We start from the raw sequence: 15,642 nt of genomic DNA, 5'->3' as shown, positions 1-15,642 counted from the left end.
TAAAAGGACGATGGATATTTTTCTTAATAATATGTTAACTTTATATTATCCTTCTAATATATAGATATACCATGTATTTTGTAGCTATGCTTCAGTCGCCAATGATGGGCTTGTATTTATTCCTGATCTTTAAACCGATACATAACTGTAACAAATCATAGTTTATCTTAGCATTTACTTTTAATTTTTTTAATGTTTATTTGTAGACTGCAACAATGTTGAATAATACAGGGAAAAGACTTGCTATTGTGTTTTTAGTATTAACGTTTATTTTTTGGCTTATCTCTATGGTAACACCTGGATGGTTGGTCAAACCAGATAACGGAGTAAGTTTAAGTAAAATATTACCGAGTACTCTATTTTTCCTTTTCTCTGTCAGGCACAAGTTCGTTCTCTCTCTCTCTCTCTCTCTCTCTCTCTCTCTCTCTCTCTCTCTCTCTCTCTCTCTCTCTCTTCTAGTGGTTAGTTGAAGACCACCTAGTTATCGGCATTTCTCATCTTAAATCACAGCCTTTACCTTTTATAAAACAATAATAAGTTTCTCATCAAATACTTTCAGTTAAAGACTAAACTGTGTACCTGTAAGGTTATTCGATTCAAAGCCTCAGAGATTTGTTTTTATCATAAAAATGTTATTAACTTTAAAAAAAAAATAGTTGACTTGATTTGAACATATTTTTATTGTACTGATTTACAATTGGGATTGTTATAATATAAATAGTTAATTTAATGATTTAAAGAAGGGTGCTAATTTTTTAATGCTTATTAAATCGCTTTCATTGCATACTATAGTCTTATGTCAAAAGGTTAAATTATTTTTGTTCTGTCGTTTTAGTCACCTTTGTGCTAGTTTATCCTTCAAAATTTATAAATGAAATTAAATAAAAAAGAAATTATTTGATGGTATCCGGCCACGAGGAATATAATGAAATAAATAACGTATACAATTTGAGATCAAATTAAAAAAATAGGTTGTACCGGCGCAACGGTGGCTCGAACCCCTTTACCTCCAGTTAGTAGATGTCCGTGGAGCCAATAAGTCAAGCAGTTCGTTGAATGCCTGATCGTAATATCAACCTTTCAAGACTTATTAAATTTGCCTATATAAAAAGCAGAATTATGGTACAAATAAAAAATATTCCGGATAATTAAGAGTTATCGAACATTGCTGAAGATCGGAGATCGTTAAATACTTTTACTGATATTGATGCAATTGTATAACGAGAAAAATCACACATCGTAAATATGTAAAATTTGTAAATATGTAAATATAAAAGCTAACAAAAAGGCTTTGTTAGCTAAGTCACCTACGTAATTAAAAGTCAATTAATGATGATCTATAACAAAATTTACTTTTAAGAACAGAAAGTTCAGCATTTTTTACTTCCAAGTATGCACCGAAGACAAGTGTGAAAACACAAAATACAGCGATATCTTCCAAAAGTCCCCAGGTAACACAAACAGTTTGTTTCATTTAAATGCATTTATTTTTTGGGGGTTTTTTAATAAATGAATCAGATATAATTGTTTTCAAATGCTATAAACAATCAAAAACATTTGTACCTAAAAAAAAAATAAATAAAATATTATCATCAAACTGCTTTGATTTTGATATTAGTAGGGTTTAATCTCCCAAATAATTGTTTAATCATTTAACGATGTTTTCTTAATTTTAGGTGTCAAACTAGCTGTAGCACTTCAAATTGAAAGCCTGGTTGCTCTTATTCTGTGTGCAATATCTGGCATCTTGGTGATCTTTCCGACTAATCGTACAACAACAACATTTTTTATTGTTGTTATCATCATTCCTGTTGCCGGTAATATATTTTATCTAATTTAAGACAACTTCATCGTTTTTGGATATTTTCCTTCATAGGTGGAGAGATGGTCAAAACATTACCAATCACGTCTGCCTTTAACTTAAATATAATAATGATATATGATAATTTTTACTCTAACACTACTGGCTCTGTACACCCTGTCCGTATGTAAATTCCCTGTCTCTCCCTGTCACCACCTGTGTTTTCCCTGTCATCCCCTGTTTACCCCCTGTCAGCCACTGTATACAGGCCCTGTACAACCTGAAATCCCCTGTCAGCCACTGTACACATTCCCTGTATGCCACTGTAAGTCCCTGTCACCCCCTGGACGCCACTGTCACCCACTGTAAGCCATTTTCCTGACTGTACCTTTATCAATTTCCTGTGAAAGCAAAATAGATCTTCAATAGCTTTTAAGTTTGCCTAAGAAATAATTTTAGTATTTTTTTTTTAAATAGATGTATGTTTCTGAGCGGCTTATTGGATCCTTGAATTGAATTTTAACTGATGATATAGTCTCATAAATATTAATCTAATAGTTTCTAAAAAAAAAATGTTCAACTCCCTCTTACTGCGAAGTGGGAGCAGTGAACAGAAATCTGCGGCCCTGGTCAGAAAGAGAGAGATAGAGATAGAGAGATAGAGAGAGAGATAGAGTGAGAGAGAGATAGAGAGAGAGAGAGAGAGTTTGCATGGATTTAGAATTAATAAGTTTTAAAATATTTATGTTTCTGAGCGGCTTATTGGATCCTTGATTTGAATTTTAACTGATAGTTTACTCTCATAAACATTAATTTAATAGTTTCTTAAATCTATCTTTTCAAAAGTTACTTAAAGTTACCCCAGGAATTAATTCCTAATAAGTTAACATGCAATCCTTATTTCATTCCTAATTTTTCTTATTTTTCAAATTAACTTAAAGCTATCATATTAATTTTAATCAACTAATGTTTGATTTTACACCATATCAATTGATCAAAGAATTTATTGTAGTTACAGTTTTCAAAGGAGAGGATGTTGACATTATTTTTTGCACTCGGCCATTGGTTATATAATAGCACCTGTACACAGCTCCTCTTGACAATTTGCAGTGCACGGTAGCGAGCTATTAAAAATGAGATCACAGACACGCGTGTACATGCATATACACACACTTCCTCAGATTTGAATGTGTGGTCACTGATTATATAATTATGGCTACTGTCCACAGTTGTTCTTGATACGGTAGCGAGGTTGGGAACAATGAGGTGACAGACACAAGTGTACTTGTATATACACACACACTTCCTAAGGTCTGAATACTCGGTCACTGACTATATAATTATGGCTACTGTACACAGTCGTTCTTGACAATCTGCAGTCACGGTAATGAGGTTGGGAACAATGTGGTGACAGACACGCGTGTACTTGTGTGTGTGTTTATATATATATATATATATATATATATATATATATATATATATATATATATATATATATATATATATATATATATATATATATAAAACACACACACTTTTTAAGATTCAAATGCTCTGTAATGCTTAACAAGTATGAAATGTGTTGTTTAAATGCCACTTATGACTTTCTCTCAGAAACAGAAATTTAAAACTTTGATTTCACAGTTCTAAGAATACCAAACATAAAAGGAAAGAGCTTAAAATTCGGAACATCATTTGTCACAGACATACGAATTAAACCGTATTGCTCTCATATTTTTTATTTTTCAAATTCAGAATTTAAATAAATGTTTAATATTTTTTCATATCTAAAACCAGGACCATGCATGGGTGTCTTTTCTTTACCCGTTGCTGGTATTTGTATACATGTATTAAAATATATTCATAACTGTATCATTTCTTTATATGTATCAAATAAAACACAATTCTATAAAATAATGCATATGAATAACCAACCTGGACAATACATCCTTATAAAAGTTAAAAGTGTTAAAGGACCGGACTAGTTCAACCTCCTAAAAAATCAACCCTCTCTCTCTCTCTCTCTCTCTCTCTCTCTCTCTCTCTCTCTCTCTCTCTCTCTCTCTCTCTCTCTGAATTTATCAGGGATAAAACCATTGGTTGACAGCAAATGATATCATCGATCGCAATTTGCATGACTTAGATATTGACTAATTGACTCTCTGATAAATAGAGTCAATATGCACGTCATTGGGCCGATGCTATTCTATGCACCATTACACCAGGCAAAAAAGTCAAAATATAGGTGCACATTTCATTATATGCACGTGCTAATCATGTGTTATTAAGCGCTTTAACTCAGACAGGTTACATGACACAGAACATTGCAGATTTCCCGCTCTCATCTTCCACTTATACATATTTTTTTTACAAATTACAATACACGATCATGGAATAAAATAAGTGGTTTATCAGCGTGAACTTATCTTGATATGTGTCAATGTTTACTAAGTAATTTTTCACGTTTGTAACAATATTGACCTACGTGTATAGGAAATACAAAGAAAAACATTTTTATACGAACAGGGGTTTTCAAAGCCATTAGTGTAAGCTACATGTACATGTATTCTTTGAAGAAAAACTTCCATATCTGACAATTTCCTATATCTTAATAGCATGCTCTTTTTTAAGAAAATGGATACATGTAGATCAAAAATTAATTACGTTTTTGGAGGTAGATATGAATGGATAAAAATCAAATGACACAAGTGGTCATAGTTAAACATTCTATGCAGGACCAAATAGAAAACTTATTAAAAGTTAAACTGCACTAGGCTGTCGAGATTATATAACTGTCTAAAAGGCGAATATTTTTATTATTATTGTTATTTCCATACTTACGTCGACTTGATATATCCCAGTTAACTTGAAATAAAGGATATTAAAGAGTCTGCGTCATCGGTTTCATATTTTGATATTTTAATGGAAATGGACATTGATGGTAACCTAACAACAAAACTTAATGATTAACGTGCTGACTTCAATTTTTCTATAGTCAACTTTCCTTACTTATGTAGCAAAACACCTTCATCACCTGCATATGGTGTTTTTGTCTCTCAGTTAACTTGATACGGAAGTTCTATGGTCGATACAACGACCTTGTCATCAAACACAATCTTCATGCTCTTCGTGTAAACAGTTTCTAAGACAAGGCAACTATTTACAAACAAGTTGATAAAACAGAACTATCAACAGTCTTGTTTAAAGTCATCTTTTCGAAAGTTCTATGGTCGATACAAAGACCTTGTCATCAAACACAGTCTTCCACTGGCTCGCATGCTGACTCACGTTTTTCATACTAATTGTTAGACCATAATTAATTACCTAATTGTCAACGGACTTTTGCGGTCTTATTTTCCCGATTACGACAAAGAGAACATGGCGGTTGTGACCGGTAGGCAGAGGATGCTCACTCCTCCATGGCACATGACCCTGCCTCTATCTTGGAGGTCGGTGTTGCTCTGCTTGAATTTGTATTTCGTTTTATGGATTTTTGAGATGGTTGACAGTTTCTTATTGTCATTTTTTCATTATGTCATTTTATTTGAAAATCTAGTTTCATTTTAATAAGGGATCGAAATTTTCAAGATATATCTTTAAATGGATTTTTGAGATGGTTGACAGTTTCTTATTGTCATTTTTTCATTATGTCATTTTATTTGAAAATCTAGTTTCATTTTAATAAGGGATCGAAATTTTCAAGATATATCTTTAAATGTAAAAAAAAAACAACAACAGACCGTTGTTAAATTTCATACGTTTGCTTTACTTTTAGTTCTAATTAGGGTCTTCCGTTTTCAACGGAGGACCCTCTTGTTTATCTTCGGATTCTTTTTCATTATTAGGGTCTTCCGTTTCCAACGGAAGACCCTCTTGTTATTCTACGGTTTCTTTTTATTATTATTTTATATTTTTCCTCTGACATTTTTCGAGAGCTATAACTCAACAACTGTTAGGTCGATTTTCATTAAATTTACAGGACTGATAGAACATAAAACGTGCTTGCGACTATAAGATGTTGAGCTGATGATGTCACTTCCGGTTTGAGATTTTGAAGATTTTGTGAATTTTTAAGGACTATTTTGTCCACGTAACTGCTCCGAAACTAAAGGGTATAGAAACGTGAAACTTTCAGGGATATGTAGATGGATGTCTGTAGATGATCGTCTGTATTTGACATTGTGGAAAATGCGCACGGCGCTGAAGCTCGCCCGAGGTCAAAAATTGGCACCGAAATTTTTGGCAAAATGTTAACATGTTTTGCAAAATATCTTTTAACCTGTAGATAATTTGTTAAAACATGTAAAGCAAAAGTTGTTAAGATTTACACGAGCTTTTGTTTTATGTTAATAAAAAGGGGCTGGCCCCTTTAATTAGGGGCCAGGAGGGCTCTAAAGTCTTTTAATATTAACTCTTTACTGAGCAATAATTTGTCATTAATTATAGAAGCAAAAATGTTCATTGTACAGCTGTTCATCTATACTGGACCATACTAAAGTCACACGTTACATAATTAGGGGTTTCAAGGGGCCAGATGTCCAAAACATTGATCAATATTATCTTAAGAAGGAGAAATATTTTGAAAAACATTGTATTACAAAAGTTGCTGAAAATAATGTTGTTTACAATGTGATACCTAAAACATTTTTGTTGGTGGCCCCAGTAAGGAGTTGAAGGGTCGGCCCCTAAAACACAGTTGTTCCGATATCTCTATCACGGTTAACAATTCGTGAACACTTGTTGAACAAAATATGTTCATATTTGCAAGACCTTTAATTTGATATCAAGAAAAGGGGCTGACCCCTCAAATTAGGGGCCAGGAAGGCTACAAAGTCTTTTTATAGTAACCTTTTTTAGAGCAATAGTTTGTTATTAATCATAAAAGCAAAAATAAAAGCTTATTAAGTTTAATGAAAAACTAAAATCCGTTTTAAAATCGACCGATGCATTACAGAGAAATAGGTGTTTAAAAATTGACTTTTCTGGATATTTTGATTCCACATTCTTGGTAAAGAAAATAGTGTTATGTTCAGAGTTTAATTAACTCGTACCTAAAATAATTCGATAATTGTTAAATCGTACTTAAACACATTTGGATTTGTATTTGCCTAGTTGCTCTTGAAATTGATAATGTTATTGCTAATTCGTACCTAGAATCATTTTGATTTTGTGAACTCGTACCAAAAATAATTCGATTTTTTTCTTTTTGTTTTATTTACTTATGTTTATTGGTTTAAGAACTCTGCTTCTTAGAGAAAGTTTGAGCTTTACTTTCGACATTATCGGAAGACCCACTCGTTGCTTTGCAACGAGCTTTGCTCTAGTTATTATTCTTCCTCTTTCTTTTTTCTTTTTTGGTGGCTATTCAATCGATTTCCACGAAATTTTCAGGACCTATAGAACATCACCGGCGCTACATATGATAAAATTTTTGATTGATGACGTCAATTTCGGTTTCAGATATTGACGATTTTATAAATTTTTAACGGTCATTTTGTCAACGCATCTCCTCCAAAACTAATCGAGACAGAAGCTTGAAATTTTTACGGATTATAGATGAATGTTTGTAGATATACCCCCTTGCTACCATTAATGAAAATTGCTCAAGGCCTTAAAGCTCGCCCGAACCTGAAAATTAGCCCTACATTTTTCCACAAAATTTTAGAATATTTTCTGAAATTACTTTTGATGTAAACATATTTTGTTAAAATATGTTATGCAAAAGATGTTTATATTTGCAAGACCTATAACTTGATATCAAGAAAAAGGGTCTTGCCCCTCAAATTAGGGGCCAAGGGGGCTCTAAAGTCTTCTTACAATTAATCTTTACTTAACAATAGTTTGTTATCAATTATAGAAGCAAAAATGTTCATTATAGAGCTGTTTATCTATACAGTACCATACCTAAGTCATGTGACACGTAATAAGGGGTTTCAAGGGGCCAGAAGTTCAAAACTTTTATCATTTATATTGAAAAAAAGGAGAAATATTTTGAAAAGCAATGTCGAACAAAAATGTTAAGAAGAATGTTCTCAACAATATGACAACATAAATTTTGTTGTTTGTGGCCCTGATAAGGAGTTAAAGGGTCGGCCCATAAAGCACATTTGTTCAGATATCTCGAGAACGTTTAACAATTTGTAAATACATGATGAACAAAATATGTTTATATTTGCGAGACCTTTCATTTAATATCAAAAAAGAAAAAGGACTGGCCCTTCAAATTAGGGGCTAAAAGGTCCACAAAGTCTTTTTATAATAACTTTTTAAGCGATATTTTGATATTAATCATTGAGCAAAAACAAAGAACTTTTTAAACCTAATCTAACGTTGAAATTCGTTTTAAATTCGGATGATACACTACAGAGAAATTGGGGTTTAAAATTTGATTTGTCTGGAAATTTTGATTCCGCGTTCTTGGTTTAGAAAATAGCACAAAATTAAATGTAAAATTAACTCATACTACAAATAATTGTTAAGTCGTACTTAAAAACATTCGGATTTTTTTGTCAAGACGTTTTTGAAATCGAAAAGGTTCTTATTAAGTCGTACTTAAAATAATTCGGATTTTGTTAAGTCGTACCAAGAATTATTCGATTTTTTCTCATGTTTTAAACATACAAAATCCGAATTCTTAAACAACCTTAGATGCAATTTTTTAAAAAATACTCGCAAATTATACAATAAAATCAAACTATACACAGTTGATAATTTTGTATTGACATTTGTAATAACACGAGTTGCGCAAAGTTTTCCAGTGTGCTTATATCATTTATTATCAAAAATTACATTCACTGGGTCGCATGCTGACTAACGTTTTTCATAATTATTATTCGACCACAATTAATCAACTACTTGTGTTCGGACTTTTCCGTTTTTCCCAATTACGACAAAGGGCGTGACAGTTCAGCAGAGGATATTTACTCTTTTATGGCACCTTATCCTACAACTGTACCTCTGTTGTTTGTTTTTTTAAGAGGTCCGTTCGCTCTTTTTTGTTTTGTAATTTTCTATGGACTTTTGAATTTGAACATTGTTCGAAATCACCACGTGTCATTTTTACATAATTTTATTTTTTTTTTAATTTAAAGAGGAACATGTACACAATTAAAAGAATTACATCATAAATTTATTTTAACAAAATACAAATATTACTGCTTATGTATACTTCTACATGTATATAAATTTGATGGACTCGATTTTGTTTTGTTTTCGGGACAGAAATGTAAATTAGTTTAGCTTTATTTTAGATATTATAAATATTGTAATTTAACTAAGTAATCAAAACAGAATTGAATGTTTTTTTTTTTCATATGAGCGTTTATTAATCAATTATCAGCAGAACAAAGTCCTTAAAAACCTTTGAACCCTAATAGATAAAGACATTGTAATTGCTAAGTCGTAAACTTCTGCTTTATATTTTTTAAGTGAATGGAGTGAATTTATGATATTTAACGGTTTTAAAGTTACTTTTTAAAGTGACACGGTGACTCAACAAATGTTTGACTTTTTAATCATAACAACGGAAATGAGAAGAAACATAACATTTCATTTTAAAGAAGCTTTCACCTATTGTAAGTCATCACCTTTCAGTTTACAATTTCGTCAAAAATAAGTTACAGTGTGATTAACACCCTGAGAAAAGAATTTGAATTTGTAGTTATTTTATGTCCGTAGTAAGAAACATGCATCTATAAATTGTTCATTGTAATAGATATTTAATTCTTGAAGACATCAAGTTTTTCTGCGATCCAAGATATTTGCCACGTCATGTATTTACATTCACATGTTGCAGGGTCATGAAGCAGAATGGAAAGTCAATATTTTTGTGTTGGCGCTACGCTTAATTATTTTTTCCCTATTTAATTGAATTTATTTACCGGTACTTTTGAACATCGTAATTTTTCACAAGTTCATCTTTTCATATGATATATAAAATATTTGGAAATCATGTAAAAAGTCGATATTTAGAATATCATGGGTTTGTGCGTCATTGTGTTTCTTTAAGCTTTACAAAAGACTCTTGAATCAAGAATAAAAAAAAATTCTACAGAACACAATACAATGTAATTATAACGATATTAATACAGTGGTAGGTTAAGGCAATTCCGAGTTTAATGACCGTCAAAATTATGATTAATTTAAAAACTGTTTATTTTTATGAAAACAGTGCTGAATATTAATACCAAGTGAATGAGTTCACCAAGATTTTATTTTTTTACTTCGGAATCGACTCGATCTTTGAAGCTGCCGTACAACGGTATCACGTGACAGTTAAAAATAGATCCCTTTTATACCTTAACAAAATTCAAAAAGTGGAACACTACCCCGAAGTTCATTTGTATGTTTGCTACAATAATTCGATCGGCAATTAGTTCATGTTCATTTGTATTACTGCTAGAATCCTATTGTTAATCGCATAAAATACATATTGTAAATATTTATCGGAAACCCTCTCAGCTTCTATAATTTTATTGAAAATACTACGTATTTTTCGTTTAAAACAACAAGCACAGGATTCTAGCAGCACTGTTTAAGTGGTTTAGGTCATATACCGTTGATATTTACCAAAGTCATCTTTCATAATATTCGGGTAGTGTTACATTTTTGCCTTTTTTGTACACATTGACAGAGGAAAGGCTGGTCAAGTCATATAAATGTCGATCTGCTTACCTTATAAAACTCGCTGAATAAACAAAATATTCATGCCTGTATTATCCTGATTATATCCTAACTGACACTCATCTAAATCTTAGGTATCTGTATTGAATAAGTCTTATTTCGGCATTGTTTACACTGCATTCCGATGATTGGTCTCCCGACATGATCTTCTCTATTAAACATGCTTTTGACGTAATCAATGATTATTATACGTAATAGAGAGAAATCGAAGGTATATTCAGTTAGAAGAGTTTCTAGTGATATTTTATGCCTGTAGTTTTTATAATTTAAACTTTAGAGATAAAGTTAAATCGACAAGTTTCTGAGTAAAATATGACATCATGCTGCTTATTGTGACGTCATATTGATCAGAGGAATTTGATCGCTGAGAGTTGCCTTATCATACCCGCGCGCGCATGGGATAAATGTTTATTTTATGCTACTATTTGTCTACCAGGATTTAATTAAAATTTTCAAAATCTTATTGCACATCTGTAGGACAGTCCCTATCATAGCTCAAGATATGATGTATCTATTCATTAAATCATAAGAGGAGTTCTGGAATCTATACTCTGTCCCGAGTTTTTGCTTCCACCACTTTTTGCTTGATATTTCAATAATTGTAAATACCTTTGTTCTCAAACTACGTTCATCCACTAATATGAAAAATGTCCAGATTATCTGTTTTTAAACGCCCCCTCTACCGCTTCAGGTTTCAATACACATCTAAAAATTGAAAGTCTACGGAGATTTTTGCATATCATCAGTCATTAAAAAGCCCGGATGATAAAGTTAAAAAATTGCGCGATGTATTCCGAGTGTATTCCGAATGGAGAAAATAAGTAAACATTTCCCATTACAAATCTCCGTAAGAAAATTGTTTTCGTTCCTGTGAAATTTTATGAGTGAAAAGGAATAATTGTTCAATGAAGATATCTTGGATATATTCCCTTTCATCGATTTCAATTGTATTTCTTTCACAGGTATGTGTATTTTTATTAAAAATCATCAAAAATTGATGGAAGCAATAACTTGGGACAAACTATAGTTTTTTTAGGAGTGATAAACGTCAATTTTTGCTATTATTTGACTCCCTAGATGAAATCTAAATTTTTAAAACCTTATTGCACATCTTAAGGACAGTCCCTATCATATCCCAAGATATAATATGTGTCTATACATTAAATCATAAGAGGAGTTCTATGATCTTGGTTTAATAAACGTCAATATTATGCTACTTTTTGACTCTCTGGATGAAATTATATTTTTTTAAATCTCATTGCACATCTATAGGACAGCCCAAATCATAACCCAAGAGATGACATAGCTTCTTCAAAAGTTGTAAGAGGAGTTATGGAAACCATACTTTTTGCGAAAAAAAATTTTGTTTGTCGTTTTCGTTTTTTGTTGTCCACTGATCCCTGTGTTAAAAATAATTCTGAAATCTGATCACACTTCAACATGACACGCCCAATCATATTCTAGAAGATCATTTGGCTACTGAAAAAAAATGACGTTTTTGAAAGCAGTTTTTTTGTAAAAAGAAAACAAACAAAAAAACTTCATTTTTCAGCCACCAATTGACCCCCAGGGCAAATTTGAAATTTCCGATACCTTATTGCGCATTTATATGATACCCCAAAACATATACCAAAAGATGATTTGTCTATTGTGAATATGTAGGGGGGGTTCGAGGAAGGTGGGTTTTTTTTGTAAAAAAAAAAAAAAAAAAAAAAAAGTCAATTTTTACCAATTATTATTATCCCCAAGGACTACCAGAGAAATTTTGAAACCTTTTTACAAAACTAAATGATACCCCGAATCAAACTCCAAGAGTTCAGTTTGCTGGTTTATAAATTGTAAGAGCAGTTTGAGAAAGTAAAACGTGACAGACGGACGGACAGAGGGTGGGCGGACATACGGATGGACGGACGGACGGACAAACAGACGGAAGGACGGAACAGGTAACAACAATATACCCGAACTTTATTTAGAAAGTGCGGGTATAACAATAATATGAAGAATAAAAAACATAAGGTGGAAAGACATAATTATTATACAACACTTTAATGGTGTATTGATCTTCCGTTTCTAATTTTGTTCTTCTTACTCAACCTGAGCGTGTACAGGTTAAAATCTAGATTTATCAGAAATACAACGTAGTTTATTAAACCCAACACAATCGGACAATCAAATAAACGGTTGGTAGATTTTAGTCGTAGTCTTTCAGTTTTAATGAGTAAAAAGATCAAATAGTGAATTTTTATGACCTCAAACAAATTTCTCTGTGTCTTGTAGCCACTCTTCAGTGTGTTTTGATTTTATCAGCTGCTCTGATCAACAATATATTTGCCTCAATCGTAAATTTTCCGTACTCAATTCTTCTAAGTGGACTTGGAACGCTTTTCTCCATCGTTGCCTGGGTGATTTTTTTACTTTTTGTTTACGTAGCTGACGTAGCTAACAAAACTTATTTACGATATGTGTGATTTTCTAGTCATATCAATATCAGTAAAAGCATTTTAAAGATATTCAGTTTAGTTTGATACTGAAAGCCTTTTAAACTCATTGTTTTATTTGAAGTAAAAGGTTTAATGTCATGAATGTTAATGAGAAATGCCGATAACAATGTGGTCTAATTTTATTCTCTGGAAAGAAAGAAAGCAAGAGAAAGAGAGGGAGTGAAAGAGGGAAATAAAATGAGAACTTGTACCTGACTAACAGGGAAAGAACAAATAAAGTACTCGGTAAAATTTTACTTAAACTTACCCTGACAGAACCTATGTAATTTTCAACATGGACCAACCATCCAGGCTTTACCATCGAAATAAGCCAAAAAATAAATGTTAATACCAAAAACGCAATAGCTAGTCTTTTTCCTGTATTATTCAACATCGTTGCAGTCTACAAGTAAACATAAATAGATTTAAAGTAAATGCTTATATATATATATATATATATATATATATATATATATATATATATATATATATATATATATATATATATATATAAATAAAAAAGAAGGATATAATAAAATTTACAAATGATTAGGGAAAATACCCATCGTCCTTTTACAAGTATTTTTCAAGAACGGGAGAATTCATCAAAGTATTAACAATTTGCCTTTTTGGAAATCAGCGGATATAATTAAAATTTTTTTTTCAAAACTGACACCGATTTAAAATGAACTTTTATTATATATTTATTTCAATCCCGGTAAAAATCAGTTGTGAAATTTTTTTTAATTTACATTTTTTTAATCATTTAAATGCTTTCTTTGGTGTTCCATGCAGGTTTAAAGGTAACTAGCACGACAGGAATTATACCTTTTTAACCATTAGATGTCGGATTTTGATATGCAATGTTAGCGATCTAATAAGCAGTAAAACACAAACGAAAGCATTTTACTGTTTCTAAAAGCATCCATCTTTTAATCATTAAATTAATTATTTATATTAAACTTTTGCCAAATTGTAAATCAGTACAATAAGGATATGTTCAAATCAAGTAAAGTATTTATTAAAAGTTAAAAAGATACGATAAATATAAAATTTGTAGAACAGAACGAAAACCGAACAGAAACGTGAAGATTATGTGGCTGGATTTACGTTTTCTCAGCGGTATTTTGGACTTGTTAATATACAAAAGTTTATATTCCATCAGTCATCCAAAAAAAAAAAAAAAGAAAAACAATTATTTTTTATAAAGTTTTACATTACGTTTTTCAAAAATAAAATTGAAAGAAATTATTTCCTAATTATATCTACCAAATTTGGTTATAATTTCACGTTTAGTAAATAAAAGAAGGTAGGCAAATCTTTATGCCTTTTTTTATTGATCATCACATTGGTAAAGATACTCATTATCATTAATAATTATGTTATTGTATGTCCAATTAAAACTATTTTTATACTAAGTGGTTCTGCCTGGTCCTTCGTCTATATGCGGAATTTACAAGAGGTTTTTAGTAATTAATGAATAAAGCTTTAGAAATTTCCTGTGAAATAGATTAAATTATAAACAGTTAACAATCGTCTGATCGATATCAAAATAGATATATAATGTGTTGACAATCATCTCATTTCACAAAAATACGTTGACTAAAGAAGCAAAAGACTGGTTATTTGCTATTAGGTATTTGAAAAGGAAACCTCAAGCGCACGCAAGTGCTTACTTCACTTATTATTTACTATAATGTACCCCACAATATGAACAATATCTGAAAAAAATCCAATGATACTGAATCAATCTTGTGCTCCATACTTCCTACTGTTATATATGATATAATCTGCAATGTGAACATTTATTCTGCAAAATATAATTATTAAAATCGAGTGAGAATTATGTTTTAGGCTATATTAAGGTGTGCTATGATATGATATGACGAATGAGAAACTATGAGATTAAATGCTTTGATAAAGATTCTAATGCTATGGTATGAGATTCCATTGTATGGTATGAGATTCCAATGATATGGTAGGAGATTCCAGTGCTATGGTATGAGATTCTAATGCTATGGTATCATATTACAGTACTACGGTATGAGCTCACAGTTTTTTGGTATGAGATTCCAATGCTATGGTATGAGATTACAGTGCTATGGTATGAGATTACAGTACAATGGTATGAGATAACAGTACCATGGTTATGAGATTACAGTACTATGGTATGAGATTACAATGCTATGGTATGAGATTCCAATGCAATGGTATGAGATTACAGTACTATGGTATCATATTACAGTGCTATGGTATGAGATTACAGTGCTATGGTATGAGATTAAAGTGCTATGGTATGAGATTAAAGTGCTATGGTATGAGATCATTTACTATGGTACATATTACAGTGCTATTATATGATATTATAGTGCTATGGTATGAGCTTACATTGCGATGGTATGATATTACAGTGCTATGATATGAGATTTCTATGCAATGGTATGATATTTTAATGAAATGCCATGCTACAATTTATGGTGTAAAAGATATGATTGGTCTAACTGGAAGTCTATAGAGAACAACTGAGTTGGGAAAGGTATCCTTATGTTTTTTAACATTTTTTGAAAAAGTAATGAGTGAAATTGAGTGACTGATATGAATCATTGATTTGTAAATACGCTTTATACTGACCATAACACGTGCTACTATAAACCGTTCAAACATATCTAACGGTTGACA

The 15,642-nt window shown here is 31.3% G+C and overlaps 1 protein-coding gene across 1 annotated transcript; it reads left to right on the top strand.

The window, feature by feature from the left end:
- The first annotated feature begins 215 nt into the window (after positions 1–215).
- LOC128161122 (uncharacterized) lies at positions 216–13,764 on the top strand. The gene is made up of 5 exons (XM_052824359.1): positions 216–326; positions 1,370–1,451; positions 1,677–1,817; positions 12,761–12,885; positions 13,759–13,764. Exons 1-5 carry the CDS (start codon positions 216–218, stop codon positions 13,762–13,764), a joined length of 465 nt encoding a protein of 154 aa, XP_052680319.1.
- The last annotated feature ends 1,878 nt before the right edge of the window (positions 13,765–15,642 follow it).

The sequence above is a fragment of the Crassostrea angulata genome, chromosome 8, assembly GCF_025612915.1.
Source record: "Crassostrea angulata isolate pt1a10 chromosome 8, ASM2561291v2, whole genome shotgun sequence".
Classification (NCBI taxonomy): Eukaryota; Metazoa; Mollusca; class Bivalvia; order Ostreida; family Ostreidae; genus Magallana; species Magallana angulata.
Note: the sequence above shows the minus strand (reverse complement) of the source record. Positions and strands in the feature narration are given on the sequence as shown.